At 50.6% G+C, this 27,645-nt stretch overlaps 1 protein-coding gene across 3 annotated transcripts in view; it reads left to right on the forward strand.

Moving 5' to 3' along the window:
• The first annotated feature begins 7,708 nt into the window (after nucleotides 1-7,708).
• The window catches only part of cep152 (centrosomal protein 152), a 78,515-nt gene continuing 58,578 nt past the window's right edge, over nucleotides 7,709-27,645 (forward strand). The window contains exons 1-2 of one of the 3 annotated variants that reach the window (XM_060852806.1): nucleotides 7,709-7,858; nucleotides 18,817-18,932. In XM_060852806.1, coding sequence (XP_060708789.1) covers nucleotides 18,846-18,932 — 87 coding nt within the window. In that variant the 5' untranslated portion in view covers nucleotides 7,709-7,858; nucleotides 18,817-18,845. Of the gene's footprint in view, nucleotides 7,859-17,578; nucleotides 17,764-18,816; nucleotides 18,933-27,645 lie in introns of those variants that run through there. The other 2 variants (XM_060852807.1, XM_060852805.1) reach the window with 2 other exon arrangements.

The following is a 27,645-nucleotide window of genomic DNA, read 5'->3' on the forward strand; positions in this document are numbered from 1 at the left end:
AAAGCACAGTAGGTCAAGCAGCATCAAAGAAGGTGAGTCAGTGTTTCAGGTTGGAACATTTCATCAGGACTGGGGGAGGGGAAGGGGGCTGAGAAATTGAGAGGGTGAGTGGGATGGTGATAGGTGGATGCAGATAGGAGGTGGCAGTGATTGGTCAATGGGAAGGTTGGATTGTATGGGTGGGAAGGAAGATAGTAAGGTTAAAGGGGAGAAGAAAGGCTTGGTGCTAGGATGAGGTGGCTGGGGAGGTTTGAAAGGTAGTGAATTTTATATTAATGCCATATGGTTGTAAGCTCCTGAGGCGGAAGATGAGGTGTTCTTCCTCCAGTTTGAATGTGGCCTTGTGTTGACAGTGGAGGCAGCCCAGGAAGAATATGTTGGGGGAGTTGAAATGGCTGGTTACAAGAAGGTGAGTGTTGAATGGAGTGTACGGACCATACATGTTTCCCAAACTGGTTCCTGAGTTTGCACTCTGTCTCTCTGATATAGAGGAGACCACATTGGGAGCATTTGATGCAATAAATCAGGCAAGAGAAATGCACGTGAATCTCTACTGGACTTGGAATGATTCTTCAAGACCTTGGACAGGGCGGAGATTGTTTTGGTGCTAGGTTCAGACCACACGTGGCAGAAGTGGTGGAGGATGCTGCTTTGGACTTGGAGATTAGTGGGGTGGGTTGTGAAGATCGGGAGACTTTCTCCTTATTGTGGTCGAGGGTTTTTTGTTTGAGGGCAGAGGTGTGGGAAAAGGAAGAGATCCAGTTGAGGGCATTGTTGATCACTGGGAGGGGAAATTGCAATCCTTGAAGCAGGAGGACATCTGGAATGTCCTGGAGCAGATATGGCAGAGGTGGAGGAATTGGGAGTATGAGATCACATGTTTTTGCAGGGGTGGTGGGAGGAGGTGTAATCGAGGTAACCAAGGGCGTCAGTGGGTTTATAACAGATGTTGGTGCTGAGTCGGTTGCTGGAGACAGTGTGGTCCCGGAAAGAGAAAGAGGTGTTAGAGATGGTCCATGTGAATTTTAAGGTCAAGATGGAAGGTGGAGATAAAGGTTCTGAAGTGGGAGAAGGTTGATCGAAGTGGATGAACTTTTCCAGTTCTTTGTGGGAGCATGAGATAGCTCTAATACAGTCATTGATGTGGAGGAGAAAAAGGTGGGAGTTAGTTACATGGGCACTACAGAAGAGGGACTGTTCCACGTACCCTATGAAGAGGCTATCACAGCTTAGACCCATGTAGGTACTCATGGCCACCTCTATGGAAGTAGGAAGATTGAAAGGAAAAGTTAAGGGTGAGGACCATTTTTGCCCAGGGAGATGAGAATGTCAGTGGAGATGGACTGTTCAGGTTTGTGGGAGGAAGAAACCTTGAGGCCCTCCTCATGGGGGATACAAGTGTAGAGAGACTGGATGGATGTCCATGGTGAAAATGAGGTGTTGGGGACCGGGGAATAAGTCATGAAGAAGGTGAATGGTGAGGGTGGTGTCCATAACGTAAGTGGGGAGTTCCTGGACCAAAGGGGACAGGATGGAGTCGAGATAAGTTCAATGGGGTAGGAGCAGGCAGAAATGATCGATCAACTAGGGCAGTCAGGTTTATGAACTTTGGGGAGGAGACAAATGGGCGTTGTTCTCCAAACCTGCAATGAGGTTGGAAGCTGTGGATGGGAGATCTCCTGAGGTGATGAGATTGTGATGGTCTTGGAGTTGATGGTTTGGTGATGAGGTCGGGTTGTGATTGAGGGAATGGTGGGAGGAGATGTGAGCGAGTTAGTGACATTCGGTGATCTGGAGATTGGTGTGCCAAACTATCACTGTGCCTCCCTTGTCAGCTGGTTTGATGGTGAGATGGAGGTTGGGATGGAGGGTTGCACGTTTGGATGGGGAAAGGTTGGAGTGGATGGAGAGATTTAAGTGGTCATGCTGGAGAAAAAATATGTTTGGAAGACACAGCATTTATAGTCAAGGTAGGAAGCACAGCAAGGCTGAATGGCATTTATTTTTAATGTGAGGAGTCGAGTAAGGCAGATGCGAGGGTGCTGATTGAAGAGATGCATATCAAATCATCATTCAAACTATTTGTATTAGCACTGAAAAACTATTGGCTCCATATTCCTGCTATAAATTCTTCAGGAAGGAGAAAGTGAGGACTGCAGATACTGGAGATCAGCGTCGACAGTGTGGTGCTGGAAAAGGCGGCTTCATTCCTGATGAAGGGCTTATGCACGAAATGTCAATTCTCCTGCTCCTCTGATGAAGTCTGACCTGCTGTGCTTTTCCAGCACAACACTCTCAACTATAAAATCTTCAGGCCAGACAGAGGGTGAAAAGAGGAAGCATGTCACAACTTTGATCAAGGAGTCAACTACTGCAAATACTAGGGGTGATATTTTAGAAGGTTCCTCAATTAAAGCCATACTCCTGGACTGAGCAGCTCAGGTTCAATTCCCATCTGCTTCAGAGTTTTATAATAACCTCTATGAATAGATTATTTAGAAAAATAGGTTAAATTTTAAAAAATATAAAAAGGAACAATTGCATTGTTGAGTTGCAGCCACTTCCGCCCCCAGTGATATTACTCACCTGCACAACGACCACCCCGCATGGGTCTCTGACCCCACGCCGATCTCCGTTCGCATGCCTAACCCCGCCCCTGCCCCCACCCAATTCCTGCCCTGATGCCTAACCCCGCCCCCACTCCCAGCTCCAGCTCCACAGCAGGTCCTAGCTCCCAGCCCTCCAGAACGACCCCTCTCAGAGGATGAAAGATCAGTCCTCGGCAGAGGCCTCACCTTCATTCCCCTACGCTCTCGGATTAACGAGTTCAACACGCGGCGAGACATCGAACAATTCTTCCGCCGCCTTCGCCTCCGCGCCTACTTCTTCAACCAGGATTCTCATCCACCCTCTGAAGACCCCTTCTCCTGCCTCCAACACACCCCATCCACCTGGAAACCCCGTGCTGGCCTCTTACCTGCCCTCAATCTCTTCATTCCCAACTGCCGCCGCGACATTAAACGCCTCAACCTCTCCACCCCTCTCATCCACTCCAACCTCTTACCCTCGGAATGTGCAGCCCTCCGCTGCAACCCCAACCTCACTATCAAACCAGCAGACAAGGGAGGCGCGGTAGTAGTTTGGCGCAGCAACCTTTACACTGTTGAGGCTAAACGCCAGCTCGCGGACACCTCCTCCTGCTGCCCCCTTGACCATGACCCCACCTCCCACCACCAAACCATCATCTCCCAGACCATCTATAACCTCATCACCTCAGGGGATCTCCCATCCACCGCCTCCAGCCTCATAGTCCCACAACTCCGCACCGCCCGTTTCTACCACCTGCCCAAAATCCACAAACCTGACTGCCCCGGCCGACCCATTGTCTCAGCCTGTTCCTGCCCAACCGAACTCATCTCTGCATACCTCGACACGGTCCTGTCCCCCTTAGTCCAAGAACTCCCCACTTACGTTCGGGACACCACCCACGCCCTCCACCTCCTCCATGATTTTCACTTCCTCGGTCCCAACGCCTTATCTTCACCATGGACATCCAGTCCCTGTACACCTCCATCCCCCAACACGAAGGACTCAAAGCCCTCCGCTTCTTCCTTTCCCACCGTACCAACCAGTACCCTTCCACTGACACCCTCTTCGACTGATTGAACTGGTCCTCACTTTGAACAAATTCTCTTTCCAATCCTCCCACTTCTTCCAAACCAAAGGAGTAGCCATGGACACCCGCATGGGCCCCAGCTATGCCTGCCTCTTTGTAGGATATGTGGAACAGTCCATCTTCCGCAGCTACACTGGCACCAACCCCCACCTTTTCCTCTGCTACATCAATGACTGTATCGGTGCTGCCTTGTGCTCCCATGAGGAGGTTGAACAGTTCATCTACTTTACCAACACCTGCCACCCCGACCTCAAATTCACCTGGACCATCTCAGACTCCTCCCTCCCCTTCCTCGACCGCTCCATTTCTATCTCAGACGACCAAATCAACACGGACCTTTACTATAAACCGACCGACTCCCACAGCTACCTAGACTACACTTCCTCCCACCCTGTCCCCTGTAAAAACGCCATCCCATATTCCCAATTCCTTCGTCTCCGCCGCATCTGCTCCCAGGAGGACCAGTTCCAATACTGAACAACCCAGATGGCCTCCTACTTCAAAGACCACAATTTCCCCCCAGATGTGATTGACGATGCACTCCTCCACATCTCCTCCACTTCCCGCTCCTCCGCCCTTGAGCCCCGCCCCTCCAATCGCCACCAGGACAGAACCCCACTGGTCCTCACCTACCACCCCACCAACCTCCATATACATATCATCCGTCATCATTTCTGCCACCCCAAAAGGACCCCACCACCAGGGATATATTTCCCTCCTTAGCCCTATCAGCGTTCCGAAAAGACCACTCCCTCTGTGACTCCCTCGTCAGGTCCACACCCCCCACCAACCCAACCTCCACTCCCGGTACCTTCCCCTGCAACCGCAAGAAATGCAAAACTTGCACCCACACCTCCTCCCTTACTTCCCTCCAAGGACCCAAGGGATCCTTCCATATCTGCTACAAAATCACATGCACCTCCACACACCTCATTTACTGCATCTGCTGTACCTGATGTGGCCTCCTCTGTGTTGGGGAGACAGGCCGCCTACTTGCGGAATGTTTCAGAGAACACCTCTGGGACACCCGGACCAACCAACCCAACCACCCTGTGGCTCAACACTTCAACTCCCCCTCCCACTCCACCAAGGACATGCAGGTCCTTGGAATCCTCTATCGCCAGACCATAGCAACACAGGTTCACATAGCAACACGATGGCTGGAGGAAGAGTGCCTCATCTTCTGCCTAGGAACCCTCCAACCATAAGAGATGAACTCAGATTTCTCCAGTTTCCTCATTTCCCCTTCCCCCACCTTGTCTCAGTCCCAACCCTCGAACTCAGCACCACCTTCCTAACCTGCAATCTTCTTCCTGACCTCTCCGCCCCCACCACCACTCTGACCTATCACCCTCACCTTAACCTCCTTCCACCTATCGCACTTCCAATGCCCCTCCCCTAAGTACCTTCTCCCTACCTTTTATCTTAGCCTGCTTGGCACACTCTCCTCATTCCTGAAGAAGGGCTCATGCCCAAAATGTCGATTGTCCTGCTCCTTGGATGCTGCCTGACTTGCTGCGCTTTTCCAGCAACACATTTTCAGCTCTGATCTCCAGCATCTGCAGTCCTCACTTTCTCCTATACTATAGACCTCTCAACCATCTGGGAGAGATAGAAGGACCAATTTATGTAGGCAAACTTTGCCAATATTAAAGACAGATAGATAAAATGTGAAAGGCTTAGAGGGGGTACAGAATTCTTAAAATATATCCAAGGAAGCTTTTTCAGCTTTTTAAATGTGCTTTTTCAGCACATTTAAAGGTGCTACAAAGAGGGAATGATGCTGTCCTAATACTAAGGAAAGAAGCTGGACAATAGGTGGAAAGACAATAGGAGAACATTTCTTTGATGATGATCGTAACTCAGTAAGATTTAAGGTAGTCACAGCAAAGGACAAAAAATGGACTCAAAATAAAGATTCTGAAATGCGGGAAGGTTGATAATAAGACAAAATCTGACCAAATTGGACTGAGACCAGCTACTTATAAGTAAGTCATCAGAGCAGTGGGAGTCATTCAACAAGGAAATAGTGAGAGTGAACAGCCAAGATATTTTCGTAAAGGGGAAGTCAGTAGAACCAACAATCCAAATAATCTGGACATTTAAGAGTGTACAGGGTTGGAAACAGGAGTTTTAGAAAAAGGGAAGATTATGGTAGATTCTAGGGTCTCAAAACAAAGGAAGCCCTCTAAATACAGAAAATGCAAAAGGAATAACTCAAAAATTAGGACAGTGAAGAGGGGCCATGACAAAATATGGTGGGCAAAACAAAAAAAAATCCAAAAGTGTCTTGAGTATATTGGGGGAAACGTAATAACCAGGGAATGAAGTATTCCTATTAAGAACCAAAGTGGCAATGTTTGTGGAGTCAGAAGATACAGCTGAGGTTTCAAATGAATACTTAGTCCTTCTCTACAGTGAAGACAAATGCAATCTAGGTATAGAAATCAAGGAGGGAGCTGTGATATACTCGTACAAATTCAGAGGGAGAGAGGATACGAACAGGTTTAGCAGACTTGAAAGTGAATAAACATTGAAGTCCAGATGAGATGTATCCCAGATTACTGTTGGAGATAAAGGAGAAAATTACAGGCCCTGACATTAATTTTCAAATCCTTTCCAACCACAGGAAGATTGGAAGACAGTCAAAAAGTTTGGTGCTGGAAAAGCACAGCCGGTCAGGCAGCATGCTGGGAAAACATTGGAATACAGCCAAATGTGATATTTATTCAAGAAGGTTGTAAGGGATAAGCCTGGAAACTACAGACCAGTGAATCTAAAAGCAGCAGTCAGGTAACTTGTGGAAAATATTCCTGTCACGCAATTGATCTCCATTTGCAGACTTAAGGATTAATCAAGGCCGGTTAATTTAGATTTGTTATGGGTCATCTGGTCAAGTCAGATTTGAGTTTTTCAGGAGGTCACTGGCTATGCTCATCAACGTAGTTCGGTTGAAGTAGTCTGTATAGATTTGTCAAATTTTTGATGTGGTGTCATACTGGAGATTGAACAAGAATGTAAGAGCTAGTGAGATCCAAAATTGATTTTGGAACTGAAGGCAGAAAGTGATGGTTGAAGGTTTTTTTTACTGGTAATCTGGAGCCATATGGCAGAGTTCAGTACTGGATTCCTTGTTGTTTGTAATGTACATTAATGAACTACGCACTAACTCGAGTATTTTGAGCAGGAACTTACAAGGTGACATGAAAATTGGTTACGTGGTAAAAAGGAAGAAAAATTTAAATTACGGGACAATGTAGATGTGGTGGTAAAATGGGTAGAACGGGGCAAACCAGAACTGTTCTAATGAGGGAGGTGGCATGGTGGCTCAGTGGTTAGCACCAGGGTCCCAGGGTTTGATTCCAGCCTCGGGTGACTGTGTGGAGTTTGCACATTCTCCCTGTGTCTGTGTGGGTTTCCTCTGGGTGCTCCGGTTTCCTCCCATAATCCAAAGATGTACAGGTCAGGTGAATTGGCCATACTAAATTGCCCATAGTGTTAGGTGCGTTAGTCAGAAGGAAATGGACTTGGGTGGGTAGCTCTTCGGAGGGTCAGTATGAACTGATTGGGCCGAAGGGCCCGAAAGGGAATCTAATCTTCTCTCCACCACCACCCCTTTCGCAGGACTAATTTAGAGAAATCTGAGAGTCTTGTAACACTGCCCATCATTTCATTTATCCTCTTAATCTACAAAATTGATATTACCAATTTCGCCGGGCATCTTAAAAATCGATCTCCTCCTCCACTTGTCAATCATCTGCAGCCGTTGGCCATTCGGAGTGCGTAAAAGAGCCACGTGACCAAGCCGTGACCTGTAGGTGGCAGCGCCCTTCCCGCCTCACTCCGCGGGCGTTCGAGCGCCAGGTTTCGAACAAATAATCCTCGCGCCAGTAACGGACAAATTGTACTGGCGTCGGAAGTCCCGCCTACCGAGCCGTCGATTGGAAGAGAGCTGGGTCCCTATCGCAGCCCGGGCCATCTCTGGTTACACTCGGCTGCCATTCAAGATACGTCGCCCGGTTTATACTGTAAAGTCAGGTTGAGGCCATGGTGATGGTACATTCCATGGTAGTCACTCTCTGAAGTCTGATTCATGGTATAATTCTTATCTGGTTGCCAGGGCCAGTAATTTTAAGTACTGGCATGAAAAGTCCACAAGTTCTGGCCTTAATTTCAACTTTGGTAAGTTTTCACTTATTTTGAGGTTTAATTGCAGCTTCCATCCCCCCCCAAAGCCAACCAGCATCACGGTTAATCCTTCTAATAGCGGCCGAAAAATAAATATTTATTTGTGGTCGTGATCATCATCAATCTAGACGCAATTATTCTGCATTATGATCCTTCTATTTCATAAATTCGGCCCATCATGAGTGCTGTCTCAGAAAGAGCAACACGCCTTTTCCTGCGTTCCTGTAATTATTTTCCTCCTCAGATAATGATTCAATTCCATTTGAAAACCAATATCCAATATAACTGTCAAGTAGCTCGAGTCTGGAAATGCACTATGTACTGTGTTTTTAACTTTTTTTCTCTCTTGTTATCTTTGCTGCTTTTGACGTTCACCTTTTTAAACTGGTGTCTTCAGGTTCTCCGTACTTGTGTCAATGGGAATAGTTTCCCTCTATCTGCTGTCTTTTCATTCCTCCTGATTTTTGAGCATCTTTATCAAATGTCAACTTTCTCCTCAATGAGAATAGTCCCAACGTCTCCAATCTGTTTACATAATTAAAGTTCATCATTCTTGAAGACATCCTTCATAAATCTTTTCTGCAGTTTCTCATACCATTTGAGGGTTTATAAGCCAATTGATGCAGAATCATTGTTTCATTTAAGTTTATCATGACTGGAAAATGAGTTCATACTGCTTTAAGAAATTATTCTGAGAACACTTGTTCTAGAACCAGCCTAAGATTAGGCTGTTGTGCCTAGTTATATGCAATAAAACAGTTTTGATCAATAACATCATGTTAAAGCATGTGACAGGGACCACAGCATGATAGAATTTCATTTTCAAGTTGATACGTAGAAGTGTGGGTCTATGAGTAGCATTTAAGACCTTAAGAAAGTTGAGGAGCAATCACTATTTCACTCCAATATTTTTCCTTTAAGAAAGTAGTTTGCATTTCTGGCAGATTTCCATCAGGTCCCATTCAGAAATGTGGAGTATACATTAGACCTGACAGGTCCCTCTAAGTGAAAGGAGTTGAAAGAAGTTGAACAGTGTTCCCTTTTTCACAGTAGTAGCTGCAGTATACTTGAGTTGTATTCTGAGCATCACAAGTAGCTGTTTTGACAGCTCTTGTGAAAGGGAAGTCATAGGACAAGTATAATATTAGGGTGCCAGGGGTGTGAATGGTCCACATAAGTGACTGAGTTTTTAGGTGTAGAAGAATTGGCTGATGGATCTTCAGTTTCATGAGGAGTTACCTGAGTCAGCTATGTTGGGGTTTCTGTGGGGTCCTGCCGTGCAACTCCCAACTGTGGTGCATAAACTACTATTTGGCTATTGGGAAATCTGGCCCTGTATGAGGTTGTGAAGGCAGAACTGACTAAGGCAAACAGAAAACCTAGTTGAAAAGTGAGATGGTACATTTCAGATTTTTAAGGAGATGGTAATTAATAATTCTTGTGTTGATGAGAAAGAAAGCCTGGTTGAGAAGGATGTTTCAGCTGTGGCTAAACTAGGAAATTAAGGATGGTATTAAATTGAAAGAAATATTATACAAATCTGCAAAGATTAGTGGTTGATCAAATGATTGGACAAACTTTAGAAACATGCAAAGCATAACTAAAAGGATAACAATGTAGAAAGCCTCCAATAATATTAAAACAAATAGGTTTCTACAAGTGTCTGAATAGGAATGACTAAGTAGTATTGGTAACCTAGAGAGTGAGCTGATGGTGGAGGCTTTGAATGTTTATAACACTTGGTGTCAGATTACCTGTTGGTGGACTTGGGAAACCTCTCAAAGATAATTGAAAATCGAAAGGTGATAGGAGGGATGGACATAAAATAGTCGCATCACTGGGGAGAAGGTACTGGGATAACTACTGCGCCAAAGGCTGACAAGTCCCCAGGACTATAATGTCTCTATCCTTGGGCTTTAAAAGAAGTTGCAGCACAGCTAGTAGACATGTTGGTTATGATTTTCCAAAGAGTCCTTAGATTCTGGAAATAATCTAGTGCATCGACAATTGGCAAACGCACACCTTTATTCAAGAAAGGTGAGAGGCATAAAGTAGGAAACTGCACAATTCCATCTAACATCTGATGTGGGAATGAATGTGATCAAGCCTGATTTTCAATAGACAAGAATTAAGGGTTGTGGATGCAGAAAGGAAAGGAGAGCGAAACCACAGTGAAATCAGCCATGATTTATTGAATAGTAAGCAGATTGAAAGGGTGAAGTGGCCTTATCCTGTTTTTCAGTCCTTTGCCCCTTTTAAATCCTAGGTCCCACAGAATTTTATATTTCCTCTTTATTTGTCCTACCAAATTGTATTGTTACAAACTTCTCTGCATCGCTTTGTTATCTGTCCACTCATTCCACCATCAGCTCAGTGCTTTCAAGTTTTAGATAATCTGCAAAGTTTGAAGTTGTGTGCTGCACTCCCAAATTGAAGGTCATTAGCATCAATAAGCAGTGATTTTCATACTAACCTCTTGGGAAGCTCTTTCTATACAAGTGTCATCTTGCTGTCCAAAGAAAATTACTGTTCAACATTGCTCTCTTCTGTCACTTAACGAACCTTGAATCCATGCTGGTACAGTAGCTTTCATTTAACTTTGACAAATCTGTCACCTGACTATTTAGCAAAATGCTTTATCCACTTGTAAATTTGGAATAATGATTATAATGGTGCATGGCTTGTTAAGTGTACTCACATTTATAAACACTCTGGCAATCAATTTACAGTATTCAATGACATCAGTTGCAAAAACAGACCGACATGGTGTTTTTTGTTTGCTGCTCTTATTTTGATTTAAAATGTAATCAACTTAAATGTATGCCACTCTTACATATGTAATAACTTTTTTAATATTATTGCAGACTAATTTTAGTATTTTTTGCATTTCCAACCAAGTTTGCAATGGTTACTTCTGTCTGTTGGTCACATGTATCTTAAATGTGTTCTCTTCTGAACGTGGGACTCAGATGTGGCTGGCGTTTGTGGTTTATCCTTAGTTGCCCGTGACAAGAGTGGCCTATTTTAAAGAAAATGTTAAGTCTAACATCTAGCATTTTCCCCATGCTTAGGGTTTTCATTTTAATTATAACACATCAACAAAGGTCTATTGAAGATGATTACCGGTGTAAAAATATTCTCTGCAGCTGTTAGCCAAACAGTGATTTTTAATAGAATAGAACCCAGCTCCTTATTTTTTTAGGAGCTGATGTCCTGTCCAGCAGGTGCTCGTGCAGTGCACTATACGGGCAGGTTAGCTATATAATGAATAAATGTGATAAGCATTCAGAAGATTTACAGGAGAGATGTGAAATAAAAAGTACTGTAACTCAATATCTCTGGGCCAAGAGAGACTTTATTCTCATTTGCGCACCCCAATGTTTCAATCAGGTCATTCATTCTTTCTGAGTTTAGAGACCCAACTTACAGGCTCAACTTATTCAGCCCCTCATCATAGGAGAACCCTGTTATTCCAGGGGCCAATGTAGTGAACCTTAGTATACTGGGGGTAAAAAATGAGGTCTGCAGATGCTGGAGATCACAGTTGAAAATGTGTTGCTGGTTAAAGCACAGCAGGGCAGGCAGCATCCAAGGAATAGGAAATTCGACGTTTCGGGCATAAGCCCTTCATCAGGAATGAGGAGAGAGTGCCAGGCAGGCTAAAATAAAAGGTAGGGAGGAGGGACTTGGGGGAGGGGCGATGGAGATGTGATAGGTGGAAGGAGGTCAAGGTGAGGGTGATAGGCCGGAGTGGGGTGGGGGCGGAGAGGTTAGGAAGAAGATTGCAGGTTGAGAGGGTGGTGCTGAGTTGAGGGAACCAACTGAGACAAGGTGGGGGGAGGGGAAATGAGGAAACTGGAGAAATCCGAGTTCATCCCTTGGACCAACCAACCCAACCACCCTGTGGCTCAACACTTTAACTCTCCCTCCCACTCCACCGAGGACATGCAGGTCCTTGGACTCCTCCACCGGCAAAACATAACAACACGACGGTTGGAGGAAGAACGCCTCATCTTCCGCCTGGGAACCCTCCAACCACAAGGGATGAACTCGGATTTCTCCAGTTTCCTCATTTCCCCTCACCCCACCTTGTCTCAGTCGGTTCCCTCAACTCAGCACCGCCCTCCCAACCTGCAATCTTCTTCCTGACCTCTCCGCCCCCACCCCACTCCGGCCTATCACCCTCACCTTGACCTCCTTCCACCTATCACATCTCCATCGCCTTTCCCCCAAGTCCCTCCTCCCTACCTTTTATCTTAGCCTGCCTGGCACTCTCTCCTCATTCCTGATGAAGGGCTTATGCCCGAAACGTCGAATTTCCTATTCCTTGGATGCTGCCTGCCCTGCTGTGCTTTAACCAGCAACACATTTTCAACCTTAGTATACTGCCTCCAATGTCCTTAAATATTGAGACCAAAACTACATACAATTCTTCAGGTGTGATCTCACCAAAACCCCACTTTGTTGCAGATAGACTTCTATATTCTTTTATTCTAATCTCTTTGCAACAGAGAACAACATGTCATTTAACTTTCTAATTACTTGCTGTACCTGTGTGTTAACTGCGTATCTTGCATGAGTATGCCCAAGTCCCTCTGAAAAACATTAATTATAAAGTTCACATTTTTAAAAAACTTTTGCTTTTGTTTTCACTACTAATGTGAATTTCTACACACTTTCGCACATTATTTCTTAGTTGCCAACTTGATACCCACCTACAACCCATCTAGAGTACTTTCAGCCTATGCATCTACTTTCAGCCTATGCATCTAGCTTACATTCCCACTTAATTAAATGTCATCAGCAGACTTAGATACATTCTTCCAGGTTTCTTCTTTTGTTCTTACATCAGTTGTTTGGTTTTACTGCAAATGAAGATTGATTTCTCAACTATTGTAACCAGATGCTGTTATGAGATGAATTGAGTCTCAGCAATTGTTAATTTCCACTTCCTCAGCCATATAAATATTAACAGAATTTTGTAATAGAGATTCTAATGCCAGGGGAAGTTGCAAAGATTGGAAGGTGAGGTCATCCACAAGTTAAATTCAAAATTTAAACTTCTCATTCAAACAATGCCCTAGAACTGATGTAGGGCAGTGCAGACAGGATTATTCAGTTGAAAGAGTATGCAGGTTATGAGTGGAATAGAATATGAAATGAGCTTAGCTTTTTGGATAGTGTAGCACATGAGGCTGTCTGGGAAAGCATTGAATTAATTGTGCCTGGAAGTGACCATCAGTGATACAGTGAGTAAGTTGAGTTGGGCATGGAGGTAGATGATTGTAGAGAAATGAATTATGCTGCCTTTGTGGTGGAGAAGCTGTTGCATCAGATTGACCCCAAAAATGAGGCAAACAAGAATATTTCAGGAAGCTTGACTTGCCTATTAGAAGAGTAATAATAAAGTCTGTAAGGAGGAAAAGATGATGGAATCAAATCTTTTTATACTTGGCTGAAAATAAGTTTTGTTCTGAATTATAGATTATTTCTTACAGCACAATTGATAGGTTGGCTGCCTTCCTGTCAAAAGAGGGTATATAGATAAAGATGAGCATAGAAGGCAATGAAGGATTCTTTGGGGAGTGATCATGTGGAGTTAAGAAAAACTGACTGGAGATACACAGACCAGAATGGAATCAAATGAGGGTTTCTGAATGGTCTGGGTAATAGAAAAGAGACTCTGGAGGAGAAGATGTTCTTACATTATCAGTATTAATTATACAGTCATAGACTCCTACAGCACAGCGACAGGCCCTTTGGCCTAAACTGGACCATGTTGACCAAAATGTCTGCCCATGCTAACCCTGTTTCCCTGCACTTGACCCATATCCTTCTAATCCTTTCCTGTCCATGTATTTGCCCAAATGCTTTTTGAATGTTAATGTACCCACCTCAACCGCTTCCGTTGATGGCTTTTTCATATGCGTACCAGCCTCTGTGTTTTTAAAAAAAACTTTGCCCCTCAGCTTACATTTTATTCTTTCTCCTCCAATGTTAACCTGATGCCCTCGAGTCCTCAATTTCCCCAACCTCTAAAAGTTGAAGTCCTAAATTGGAGAAAGGCCAATTTTGACAGTATTAGGCAAGAACTTTTGAAAGCTGATTGGAGGCAGATGTTCACAGGTAAAGGGACAGTTGGAAAATGGGAATCCTTCAGAAATGAGAGAACAATAATCCAGAGAAAGTATATTCCTGTCAGCGTGAAAAGGAAGGCTGGTAGGTATAGGGAATGCTGGATGACTAAAGAAATTGAGGGTTTGGTTAAGAAAAAGAAGGAAGCATACGTCAGGTATAGACAGGATAGTTGTTGTGGTTCTGTTCGCCGAGCTAGGAGTTTTTGTTGCAAACGTTTCATCCCCTTTCTAGGTGACCTCTTCAGTGCTTGGGAGCCTCCTGTGCTGATTCCTCCGGCATTTATACTGGTTTGAATCTGCCGCTTCCAGTTGTCAATTGCTGTCCGCTGCAGTGGCCAGTATATAGGGTCTAGGTCTGTTAATAGAATTTGTGGATGAGTGCCATGCCTCGAGGAATTCCCTGGCTGTTCTCTGTTTGGCCTGCCCTATAATGGTGGTGTTGTCCCAATCAAATTCGTGTTGTTTGTCATCTGAGTGTATGGGTACCAGGGATAGCTGGTCGTGTCGTTTCGTGGCCAGTTGGTGTTCATGGATGCGGGTTGTTAGCTGTCTTCCTGTTTGTCCTATGTAGTGTTTTGTGCAGTCCTTGCATGGGATTTTGTACACTACGTTGGTTTTGCTCATGCTGGGTATCGGGTCCTTTGTCCTGGTGAGTTGTTGTCTGAGAGTGGCTTGTTTGTGTGCTGTTATGATTCCTAGTGGTCGCAGCAGTCTGGCTGTCAGTTCAGAAATGCTCCTGATGTATGGGAGTGTGGCCAGTCCTTTGGGTTGTGGCATGTCCTCATTTCGTTGTCTTTCCCTTAGGCATCTGTTGATGAAATTGCGCGGGTATCTGTTTTTGGTGAATACCTTGTATAGGTGTTCTTCTTCCTCTTTTTGTAGTTCTGGTGTGCTGCAGTGTGTTGTGGCCCTTTTGAATAATGTCCTGATGCAACTTCATTTGTGTGTGTTGGGGTGGTTGCTTTCATAGTTCAGGACTTGGTCTGTGTGTGTGGCTTTTCTGTATACCTTTGTAGTGAGTTGTCTGTTCAGTGTTCTTTGTACCATCACGTCTAGGAATGGGAGCTGGTTGTCCTTTTCTTCCTCTCTCGTGAATCGGATTCCTGTGAGTGTGGCGTTGATGATCCGGTGTGTGTTCTCTATTTCTGTGTTTTTAATGATTACAAAGGTGCCGTCCACATATGTGACCCAGAGTTTCGGTTGTAATTGCATTAAAACTGTTTTTTCTAACCGTTGCATTACTGCTGCTGCTATGAGTCCGGAGATCGGTGAGCCCATGGGTGTTCCGTTGATTTGTTCGTATATCTGGTTGTTGAATGTGTAGTGTGTTGTGATGCACAGGTCCAGTAGTTTAAGTATGCCGCCTTTGTTAATATGTTCAACGTCCTGTTGACTGTTCTGTATGTCCAGCAGGTTGGATATTATTTCTCTGGCTAGGGTTTTGTCAATAGAGGTGAACAGTGCCATTACATCGAATGAGACCATGGTTTCTTCCTTGTCTATGTTTATGTTTCTGATGTAGGGAGAGAATAAGGCCCCTCAAAGATCAGCAAGGCAGCCTTTATGTGGAGCCACAGAAAATGGGGGAGATACTAAATGAATATTTTGCATCAGTATTTATTGTGGAAAAGAATATGGAAGATATAGACTGTAGGGAAATAGATGGTGGCATCTTGCAAAATGTCCAGATTACAGAGGAGAAAGTGCTGGATGTCTTGAAATGGTTAGAGGTGGATAAATCCCCAGGACCTGATCAGGTGTACCCGAGAACTCTGTGGGAAGCTAGAGGAGTGATTGCTGGGCCTCTTGCTGAGATATTTGTATCATCGATAGTCACAGGTGAGGTGCCGAAGACTGGAGGTTAGCAAATGTGGTGCCACTGTTGAAGAAGGGCGTTAAAGACAAGCCAGGGAACTATAGACTGGTGAGCCTGACCTCGTGGTGGGCAAGTTGTTGGAGGGAATCCTGAGGGACAGGATGTACATGTATTTGGAAAGGCAAGGACTGATTCGGAATAGTCAACATGGCTTTATGCGTGGGAAATCATGTCTCACAAACTTAATTGAGTTTTTTGAAGAAGTAACAAAGAAGATTGAGGGCAGAGCAATAGATGTGATTTATATGGACTTCAGTAAGGCATTTGACAAGGTTCCCCATGGGAGACTGATTAGCAAGCTTAGATCTCCTGGAATACAGCCATTTAGGTACAGAACAGGCTCAAAGGTAGAAGACAGAGGGTGGTGGTGGAGGGTTGTTTTTCAGACTGGAGACTGTGACCAGTGGAGAGCATAAGAGGTACAGTTAGTAAGTTTGCAGATGACACCAAAATTGGAGGTGTGGTGGACAGCGAAGAGGTTACCTCAGATTACAGCAGGATCTGGACCAGATGGGCCAATGGGCTGAGAAGTGTCAGATGGAGTTTAATTCAGATAAATGCGAGGTGCTGCATTTTGGGAAAGCAAATCTTAGCAGGACTTATACACTTAATGATAAAGTCCAAGAGAATGTTGCTGAACAAAAAGACCTTGGAGTGCAGGTTCATAGCTCCTCGAAAGTGGAGTCGCAGGTAGATAGGATAGTGAAGAAGGCATTTGGTACGTTTTCCTTTATTGGTCAGAGTATTGAGTACAGGAGTTGGGACGTCATGTTGCGGCTGTACAGGACATTGGTTAGGCCACTGTTGGAATATTGCGTGCAATTCTAGTCTCCTTCCTATTGGAAAGATGTTGTGAAACTTGAAAGGGTTCAGAAAAGATTTACAAGGATGTTGCCAGGGTTGGAGGATCTGAGCTACAGGGAGAGACTGAACAGGCTGGGGCTGTTTTCCCTGGAGCGTTGGAGGCTGAGGGGTGACCTTGTAGAGGTTTACAAAATTATGAGGGACATGAATAGGGTAAATAGGCAAAGTCTTTTCTGTAGGATCGGGGAGTCCAGAACTAGGGGGCATAGATTTAGGGTGAGAGGGGAAAGATATAAAAGGGACCTAAGGGGCAACTTTTTCATGCAGAGGGTGGTACGTGTATAGAATGAGCTGCCAGAGGATGTGGTGGAGGCTGATACAATTGCAACATTTAAGAGGCAGTTGGATGGGTATATGAATAGGAAGGGTTTGGAGGGATATGGGCTGGGTGCTGGCAGGTGGGACTAGGTAGGGTGGGATATCTGGTCGGCATGGAAGGGTTGGACCGAAGGGTCTGTTTCTATGCTGTACATCTCTATGGCTCTGTTTGGAACTTTATCAAAAGCCTTATTGCAATCCATATAGACTACGTCTCCAGCCCTGCCCTCATCAACCTTCCTGGTCACTTCATCAAAGAACTGTAACAAATTTGTGAGCCATGGTCTACCACTCTCACGGCCATGCTGACTGGTCCTAATCAAACCCTGTCTTTCCAAATGCACGTATATCTTATCCCTCAGAATCTTCTCAAGCATCTTAACCATCACAGATGTTAAGCTCACTGGTCTATTTTTCCCAGCCCTTTCTTTGCAGCCCTTTTTGAATAATGGCACAATATTTGCTGCCCTCCAGCCTTCCTGGACCTCATCCATGACTATTAATGGTGCAAAAATATCAGCCAGGGCCCCTGCAATTTCTTCTCTTGTGTCTTGAAGTGTTCTGGATGTATCTGGTCAGAACCAGGAGATTTATCCGCCTTCATATATTCCAATACATCCAACACCCCCTCTACTATGATATGGGCTGTTCCCAAGATAACACCACTAACTTCAAGTTTCCAAGTCATCATGTCTTTCTCGATGGTAAGTACAGTGAGATATATTCATTGAAATATATTATATATTGTTACAGTGATTTACATGATCATCAGTTATCTCAAAATGCTTAATAGCTGATAAACCATTATTTTGAAGTGTCGCCACGGTTGTAACTTGAAAAATGCTGTGCACAGTAAAGTCCCTCATTGTGATAATGAGTAGATATTTTTCTTTATTTTGTTTGTGGAAATATTGGTCAGGACATTTTGGGATAAACCCCAGAGCTCTTTTGATATTGTGTTTGGGATCTTTTACATCCATCAAAGCAAGGAGAGGGATCTTAATTCCAATGTCTCATCTGAAATATGGCATTTTGGGCATGCAATACACCTTCAGTAAATGCTGGGGATTGCTCAGATTGTGCGCCAGCTCTGGAAGAAGAATTGAAGTTAAGGTCTTGTGACTTAGGTATGATAGTACCACCAATATGTCCCAGGTGTTTGGGAGTCCAAAGAACTACATAATGTGATAATTTACTATATTTCATGATATTAACGTAGTGATTAAATCCAAATATTAATGTTATCTAAAAACACACATTGCTGGAGAAACTCAGGCAGGTCTGGCAGCATGTATGGGTAGAGAGCAGAATTAATGTTTCCAGTCAAGTGACCCTTCTTCAGAACTGATAGTAGCTTGGAAAAGGTGATATTTATGCTCAAGACAGGGGTGTGGAAAGGAGCGAGCAGATAGCTGGGGATGGAACCTATAGAGAGAATGACTGTCAAGGAGACAAAGGGATGGATGGTAAGAAAAGCTGATATTCAGCTGATTAAACCGCTTCCCCAAATATTCACTGGAAATACCACCTTTCTTACCTACAATCAGTTTTGAAGTAGGGTCACTAGACTCAAACATTAACTCTGTTTTCCATTCACACAAACTACTGAGTTTCTTCAGCAACTTCTGTTTTCGTTCCAGACTTTTCAACATCAACAGTTATTTGTTTTGTGTTAATGTTATCTATGTTTGGAAGTTAATCATGTAATTACAGTTTGAATTTTAAACAAAGAATTCTACTTTTTATATTTCTGTTAGGGTTATTTCTCTTAAAAAAAATTCTGACAATGTCTATGGACTTTGACAGCGTGGCTTTGCCAACCCAACATGAGGATGAGGAATATGACAGGGAAGATTATGAACGAGAGCAAGAGGTAACACCAACTTCCTCCCCCATCTGCCACCATTTTTCTTTTTGTTTGTGTGCTGGTAAATAGAAATATTTTAGACTATTTCTAATATTGAGTTTCATATTGAAATGCATCAAACTTTAGAAGCTCAAATTTGAAAAGTTTTATAGTGGATCAATGTCCTTTCATATTAACTGGCGAAAAGCAATGTACATTGCCACCATCTCATTTGCAAATCTTTATAAATCCAATACATGCCGAGGCAGTTAAGAGGACTGTTGATTGGAAACTTAAAAGACACCTACTGCATCTGCCCATATGCTTGAATTGTTATTGGGCTTTTAATACAGAGTTCAGTTGTTTGTTAGTACTTGTATACCATGAGTCAATGCGAAAACATATTATCCAATTCAAGGTTTGTGCGGAGATTTGTAGCTCGGGTGCTCGTTGTTGTGGTTCTGTTCGCCGAGCTGGAAGTTTTTGTTGCAAACGTTTCGTCCCCTGGCTAGGAGACATCATCAGTGCTCTGGAACCTCCTGCGAAGCGCTTCTTTGATGTTTCTTCCGGTATTTATAGTGGTCTGTCCTTGCCGCTTCCGGGTGTCAGTTTCAGCTGTCCGCTGTAGTGGTTGGTATATTGGGTCCAGGTCGACGTGTTTGTTGATGGAGTTTGTGGATGAATGCCATGCCTCTAGGAATTCCCTGGCTGTCAGTGCCGTCACGTCGAATGAGATCATGGTTTCTTCTTTGTCTATGTGTGTATTCCTGATGGCGTCCAATAATTCCTGTGTTGATTGTATGGAGTGTTTGGATCCGCTGACCAGGTGTTTCAGTTTCTGTTGTAGTTCTTTGGCCAGTTTGTATGCTGGTGTCCCTGGTAGTGATACTATGGGTCTGAGTGGGATGTCTGGTTTGTGTACTTTGGGTAGTCCATAGAATCTGGGGGTGTTGTTACTTTCCGGTTTCATTCTTCGTAGGTCAGCTTTGGTTATCAGATTCGACGTGACGGCACGGTTCACTTCGATTGACAAAACCCTAGCCAGAGAAACAATAGCCAACCTACTGGACATACAGAACAGAAAACAGGAGGTGGAACCTATCAACAAAGACGGCATACTTAAACTACTGGACTTGCGCCTCGCTACACACTTTACATTCAACGATCAGATATACGAACAAATCAACGGAACACCCATGGGATCACCAATCTCAGGACTCATAGCAGAGGCAGTTATGCAAAGGTTAGAACAAACAGCCCTACCACAAATTCAACCCAAACTCTGGGTCAGATATGTCGATGACACGTTTGTAATCATCAAAAACACGGAAATAGAAAAACACACCGGATCATCAACGCCACACTCACAGGAATCCGATTCACGAGAGAAGAAGAAAAGGATAGCCAACTCCCATTCCTAGACGTGACAGTACAGAAAACACCGAACGGAGAATTCACCACAAGGGTACACAGGAAAACACACACAGACCAAGTCCTAAACTATGAAAGTAACCACCCCAACACACACTAACGAAGCTGCATCAGGACACTATTCAAAAGAGCCACAACACACTGCAGTACACCAGAACTGCGAAAAGAGGAAGAAGAACACCTATACAAGGTATTCGCCAAAAACGGATACCCACGCAACTTTATCAACAGATGCCTAAGAGATAGATCACGGAATGAGGACATGCCACAACCAAAAGGACTAGCCACACTACCATACATCAGGAGCGTTTCAGAACTGACAGCCAGACTACTGCGACCCTTAGGACTCATAACGGCACACAAACCAACAGCCACGCTCAGACAACAACTTACTAGAACAAAGGAGCCAATACCCAACATGAGCAAAACTAATGTAGTTTACAAAACACCATGCAAGGACTGCACAAAACACTATATAGGACAAACAGGAAGACAGCTAACAATCCGCATACATGAACATCAACTAGCCACGAAACGACATGATCAGCTATCCCTAGTAGCCACACACTCAGACAACAAGCAACATGAATTCGACTGGGAAAACACTACTATCATAGGGCAAGCCAGACAGAGAACAGCCAGGGAATTCCTAGAGGCATGGCATTCATCCACAAACTCCATCAACAAACACGTCGACCTGGACCCAATATACCAACCACTACAGTGGACAGCTGAAACTGACACCCGGATGCGGCAAGGACAGACCACTATAAATACCGGAAGAAACATCAAAGAAGCGCTTCGCAGGAGGTTCCAGAGCACTGATGATGTCTCCTAGCCAGGGGACGAAACGTTTGCAACAAAAACTTCCAGCTCGGCGAACAGAACCACAACAATATTATCCAATCCAATCTCTTGCGCGCGCGCTCTCTCTCTCCTCTCTCGTGCGCGCGCGCGCCCTCCCTCCTCTCTCGCTCGCGCGCGCGCCCTCTCTCTCCTCTCTCTCGCGTGCACACGCCCTCTATCTCCTCTCTTTTGCGTGCGCGCACTCTCTCTCTCCTCTCTCGCGCGCGCTCTCTCTCTCTCTCCTCTCTCGCGCGCGCGCTCTCTCTCTCCTCTCTCGTGCGCGCGCGCGCCCTCCCTCCTCTCTCGCTCGCTCGCGCGCGCGCCCTCTCTCTCCTCTCTCTCGCGCCCTCTCTCTCCACTCTCTCGCGTGCGCACGCCCTCTCTCTCCTCTCTCTCGCGTGCGCACGCCCTCTCTCTCCTCTCTCGCGCGCGCTCTCTCTCTCTCCTCTCTCGCGCGCGCGCTCTCTCTCTCCTCTCTCGTACGCGTGCCCTCTCTCTCCTCTCGCGGGCGCGCGCCCTCCCTCTCCTCTCTCTCGCGCGCGCGCGCCCTCCCTCTCCTCTCTCGCTCGCGCGCGCGCCCTCCCTCTCCTCTTTCGCTCGCTCGCGCGCGCGCCCTCCCTCTCCTCTTTCGCTCGCGCGCGCGCCCTCCCTCTCCTCTTTCGCTCGCGCGCGCGCCCTCCCTCTCCTCTCTCGCTCGCGCGCGCGCCCTCCCTCTCCTCTCTCGCTCGCGCGCGCGCCCTCCCTCTCCTCTCTCGCTCGCTCGCGCGCGCGCCCTCCCTCTCCTCTCTCGCTCGCGCGCGCGCCCTCCCTCCCTCTCCTCTCGCGCTCGCGCGCGCGCCCTCCCTCTCCTCTCGCGCTCGCGCGCGCGCCCTCCCTTTCCTCTCGCGCTCGCGCGCGCGCCCTCCCTCTCCTCTCTCGCTCGCGCGCGTGCCCTCCCTCTCCTCTCTCGCTCGCGCGCGTGCCCTCCCTCTCCTCTCTCGCTCGCGCGCGTGCCCTCCCTCTCCTCTCTCGCTCGCGCGCGCGCCCTCCCTCTCCTCTCGCGCTCGCGAGCGCGCCCTCCCTCTCCTCTCGCGCGCTGGCCTTCCCTCTCCTCTCGCGCGCGCGCCCTCTCCCTCCTCTCTCGCGCGTGCGCACTCTCTCTCGCGCCCTCTCTCTCTCTCGCCCTCTCTCTCTCCTCTCTCTCGCGCTCGCGCTCTCTCTCCCCTCTCTCTCCTCGCGTGCGCGCCCTCTCTCTCGCGCGTGCGCTCTATCTTGCGCCCTCTCTCTCGCACGCGCGCTCTCTCTCCCTCCTCTCTCGCGCGCGCGCTCTCTCTCCCTCCTCTCTCGCGCGCGCGCTCTCTCTCCCTCCTCTCTCGCGCACGCGCGTTCTCTCTCCCCTCTCTCTCGCGCGCGTTCTCTCTCCCCTCTGTCTCGCGCGCGCTCTCTCTCCCCTCTCTCTCTCTCTCACGCGCGCTCTCTCCCCTCTCTCTCTCTCTCTCTAGCACGCTCTCTCTCTCTCTAGCGCGCTCTCTCTCCCCTCTCTCGCGCGCGCGCTCTCTCTCCCTCCTCTCTCGCGCACACTCTCTCTCCCTCCTCTCTCTCGCGCGCACACTCTCTCTCCCTCCTCTCTCTCGCGCGCGCTCTCTCTCTCCCTCCTCTCTCTCGCGCGCGCGCTCTCTCTCTCCCTCCTCTCTCTCGCGCGCGCGCTCTCTCTCCCTCCTCTCTCTCGCGCGCGCGCTCTCTCTCTCCCTCCTCTCTCTCGCGCGCGCGCTCTCTCTCCCTCCTCTCTCTCGCGCGCGCGCACGCGCTCTCTCTCCCTCCTCTCTCTCGCGCGCGCGCACGCGCTCTCTCTCCCTCCTCTCTCTCGCGCGCGCGCACGCGCTCTCTCTCCCTCCTCTCTCGCGCGCGCGCGCACGCGCTCTCTCTCCCTCCTCTCTCTCGCACGCGCTCTCTCTCCCTCCTCTCTCTCGCGCGCGCTCTCTCTCCCTCCTCTCTCGCGCGCGCGCGCTCTCTCTCCCTCCTCTCTCGCGCGCGCGCGCTCTCTCTCTCTCCCTCCTCTCTCGCGTGCGCACGCGCTCTCTCTCCCTCCTCTCTCTCGCGCGCGCGCTCTCTCTCCCTCCTCTCTCGCGCGCGCTCTCTCTCTCCCTCCTCTCTCGCGCGCGCTCTCTCTCTCTCCTCTCTCGTGCGCGCGCTCTCTCTCTCTCTCCTCTCTCGTGCGCGCGCGCTCTCTCTCTCTCTCTCGTGTGCGCGCGCTCTCTCTCTCTCTCTCGTGTGCGCGCGCTCTCTCTCTCGTGCGCGCGCGCTCTCCCTCCCTCCTCTCTCGTGCGCGCGCGCTCTCTCTCCCTCCTCTCTCGTGCGCGCGCGCTTTCTCTCTCTCCTCTCTCGTGCGCGCGCGCTCTCTCTCCCTCCTCTCTCGCGCGCGCGCGCTCTCTCCCTCCTCTCTCGCGCGCGCGCGCTCTCTCTCCCTCCTCTCTCTCGCGCGCGCGCGCGCGCTCTCTCTCCCTCCCTCCTCTCTCGCGCGCGCGCGCGCTCTCTCTCCCTCCTCTCTCGCGCGCGCGCGCGCTCTCTCTCCCTCCTCTCTCGCGCGCGCGCGCTCTCTCTCCCTCCTCTCTCGCGCGCGCGCGCTCTCTCTCCCTCCTCTCTCGCGCGCGCGCGCTCTCTCTCCCACCTCTCTCGCGCGCGCGCGCGCGCTCTCTCGCCCACCTCTCTCGCGCGCGCGCGCTCTCGCGCCCACCTCTCTCGCGCGCGCGCGCGCGCTCTCTCTCTCCTCTCTCGCGCGCGCGCTCTCTCTCTCCTCTCTCGCGCGCGCGCTCTCTCTCTCCTCTCTCGCGCGCGCGCGCTCTCTCTTTCCTCTCTCGCGCGCGCGCGCTCTCTCTCTCCTCTCTCGCGCGCGCGCGCTCTCTCTCTCCTCTCTCGCGCGCGCGCGCGCTCTCTCCCTCCTCTCTCGCGCGCGCGCGCTCTCTCTCCCTCCTCTCTCTTGCGCGCGCGCTCTCTCTCCCTCCTCTCTCGCGCGCGCGCGCGCTCTCTCTCTCCTCTCTCGGGCGCGCGCTCTCTCTCTCCTCTCTCGTGCGCGCGCTCTCTCTCTCCTCTCTCGTGCGCGCGCTCTCTCTCTCCTCTCTCGTGCGCGCGCGCTCTCTCTCCCTCCTCTCTCGCGCGCGCGCGCTCTCTCTCCCTCCTCTCTCGCGCGCGCGCGCTCTCTCTCCCTCCTCTCTCTCGCGCGCGCGCTCTCTCTCCCTCCTCTCTCTCGCGCGCGCGCGCGCGCTCTCTCTCTCCTCTCTCGTGCGCGCGCTCTCTCTCTCCTCTCTCGTGCGCGCGCTCTCTCTCTCCTCTCGCGCGCGCGCGCTCTCTCTCCCTCCTCTCTCGCGCGCGCGCGCTCTCTCTCCCTCCTCTCTCGCGCGCTCTCTCTCCCACGCGCGCGCTCTCTCTCCCACCTCTCTCGCGCGCGCGCGCTATCTCTCTCCTCTCTCGTGCGCGCGCTCTCTCTCTCTCTCTCTCGCGCGCGCGCGCTCTCTCTCACTCTCTCTCGCGCGCGCGCGCGCTCTCTCTCTTCTCTCTCGCGCGCGCGCTCTCTCTCTTCTCTCTCGCGCGCGCGCTCTCTCTCTCCTCTCTCGCGCGCGCGCTCTCTCTCTCTCTCTCGCGCGCGCGCGCGCTCTCTCTCTCCTCTCTCGTGCGCGCGCGCGCTCTCTCTCCTCTCTCGTGCGCGCGCGCGCTCTCTCTCTCCTCTCTCGTGCGCGCGCGCGCTCTCTCTCCTCTCTCTCTTGCGCGCGCTCTCTCTCCTCTCTCTCTTGCGCGCGCTCTCTCTCCTCTCTCTCTTGCGCGCGCGCCCTCTCTCTCCTCTCTTTTGCGTGCGCGCGCTCTCTCTCTCCTCTCTCGCGCGCGCTCTCTCTCTCTCTCTCTCTCCTCTCTCGTACGCGTGCCCTCTCTCTCCTCTCGTGGGCGCGCGCCCTCCCTCTCCTCTCTCTCTCTCGTGGGCGCGCGCCCTCCCTCTCCTCTCTCTCTCTCGCGGGCGCGCGCCCTCCCTCTCCTCTCTCGCTCGCGCGCGGGCCCTCCCTCTCCTCCCTCGCTCGCGCGCGCACCCTCCCTCTCCTCTCTCGCTCGTTCGCGCGCCCTCCCTCTCCACTCGCTCGCGCGCGTGCCCTCCCTCTCCTCTTGCGCGCGCGCCCTGTCCCTCCTCTCTCGCGCGTGCGCTCTCTCTCTCGCGCCCTCTCTCCTCCTCTCTCTCGCGCGCGCGCTCTCTCTCCCTCCTCTCACGCGCGCGCGCGCTCTCTCTCCCACCTCTCTCGCGCGCGCGCGCTCTCTCTCCCACCTCTCTCGTGCGCGCGCGCTCTCTCTCCCTCCTCTCTCGTGCGCGCGCGCTTTCTCTCTCTCCTCTCTCGTGCGCGCGCGCTCTCTCTCCCTCCTCTCTCGCGCGCGCGCGCTCTCTCCCTCCTCTCTCGCGCGCGCGCGCTCTCTCTCCCTCCTCTATCGCGCGCGCGCGCTCTCTCTCCCTCCTCTCTCGCGCGCGCGCGCTCTCTCTCCCTCCTCTCTCGCGCGCGCGCGCTCTCTCTCCCACTTCTCTCGCGCGCGCGCGCTCTCTCTCCCACCTCTCTCGCGCGCGCGCGCTCTCTCTCCCACCTCTCTCGCGCGCGCGCGCTCTCTCTCCCACCTCTCGCGCGCGCGCTCTCTCTCCCACCTCTCGCGCGCGCTCTCTCTCTCCTCTCTCGCGCGCGCGCTCTCTCTCTCCTCTCTCGCGCGCGCGCGCTCTCTCTCTCCTCTCTCGCGCGCGCGCGCGCTCTCTCTCTCCTCTCTCGAGCGCGCGCGCGCGCTCTCTCTCCCTCCTCTCTCGCGCGCGCGCGCTCTCTCTCTCCTCTCTCGAGCGCGCGCGCGCGCTCTCTCTCCCTCCTCTCTCGCGCGCGCGCGCTCTCTCTCCCTCTCTCTCTCGCGCGCGCGCGCTCTCTCTCCCTCCTCTCTCGCGCGCGCGCGCTCTCTCTCCCTCCTCTCTCGCGCGCGCGCGCTCTCTCTCCCTCCTCTCTCGCGCGCGCTCTCTCTCCCTCCTCTCTCGCGCGCGCTCTCTCTTCCTCCTCTCTCGCGCGCGCTCTCTCTCCCTTCTCTCGCGCGCGCGCGCTCTCTCTCCCTCCTCTCTCGCGCGCGCGCGCTCTCTCTCCTCTCTCGCGCGCGCTCTCTCCCTCCTCTCTCGCGCGCGCGCGCTCTCTCTCCCTCCTCTCTCGCGCGCGCGCGCTCTCTCTCCCTCCTCTCTCGCGCGCGCGCGCTCTCTCTCCCTCCTCTCTCGCGCGCGCGCGCTCTCTCTCCCTCCTCTCTCGCGCGCGCGCGCTCTCTCTCCCTCCTCTCTCGCGCGCGCTCTCTCTCCCTCCTCTCTCGCGCGCGCTCTCTCTTCCTCCTCTCTCGCGCGCGCTCTCTCTCCCTTCTCTCGCGCGCGCGCGCTCTCTCTCCCTCCTCTCTCGCGCGCGCGCGCTCTCTCTCCTCTCTCGCGCGCGCTCTCTCTCTCCTCTCTCGCGCGCGCGCGCGCTCTCTCTCTCCTCTCTCGTGCGCGCGCGCGCGCGCTCTCTCTCCTCTCTCGCGCGCGCTCTCTCTCTCCTCTCTCGTGCGCGCGCGCGCTCTCTCTCCTCTCTCGCGCGCGCGCGCGCTCTCTCTCTCCTCTCTCGCGCGCGCGCGCGCGCTCTCTCTCTCCTCTCTCGTGCGCGCGCGCGCTCTCTCTCCTCTCTCTCTTGCGCGCGCTCTCTCTCCTCTCTCTCTTGCGCGCGCGCCCTCTCTCTCCTCTCTTTTGCGTGCGCGCGCTCTCTCTCTCCTCTCTCGCGCGCGCTCTCTCTCTCTCTCTCTCTCCTCTCTCGTACGCGTGCCCTCTCTCTCCTCTCGTGGGCGCGCGCCCTCCCTCTCCTCTCTCTCTCGTGGGCGCGCGCCCTCCCTCTCCTCTCTCTCTCTCGCGGGCGCGCGCCCTCCCTCTCCTCTCTCGCTCGCGCGCGGGCCCTCCCTCTCCTCCCTCGCTCGCGCGCGCGCCCTCCCTCTCCTCTCTCGCTCGCGCGCGGGCCCTCCCTCTCCACTCGCTCGCGCGCGTGCCCTCCCTCTCCTCTTGCGCGCGCGCCCTGTCCCTCCTCTCTCGCGCGTGCGCTCTCTCTCTCGCGCCCTCTCTCCTCCTCTCTCTCGCGCGCGCGCTCTCTCTCCCTCCTCTCTCGCGCGCGCGCTCTCTCTCCCTCCTCTCTCGCGCGCGCGCTCTCTCTCTCCCTCCTCTCTCGCGCGCGCGCGCTCTCTCTCCCTCCTCTCTCGCGCGCGCGCTCTCTCTCCCTCCTCTCTCTCGCGCGCGCGCGCGCGCGCTCTCTCACCCTCCTCTCTCGCGCGCGCGCGCGCTCTCTCTCCCTCCTCTCTCTCACGCGCGCGATCTCTCTCCCTCCTCTCTCGCGCGCGCGATCTCTCTCTCGCGCGTGCGCTGTCTCTCTCCCCTCTCTCTCGCGCGCGCGATCTCTCTCCCCTCTCTCACGCGCGATCTCTC

This window comes from Hemiscyllium ocellatum, chromosome 39 (assembly GCF_020745735.1).
Source record: "Hemiscyllium ocellatum isolate sHemOce1 chromosome 39, sHemOce1.pat.X.cur, whole genome shotgun sequence".
Classification (NCBI taxonomy): Eukaryota; Metazoa; Chordata; class Chondrichthyes; order Orectolobiformes; family Hemiscylliidae; genus Hemiscyllium; species Hemiscyllium ocellatum.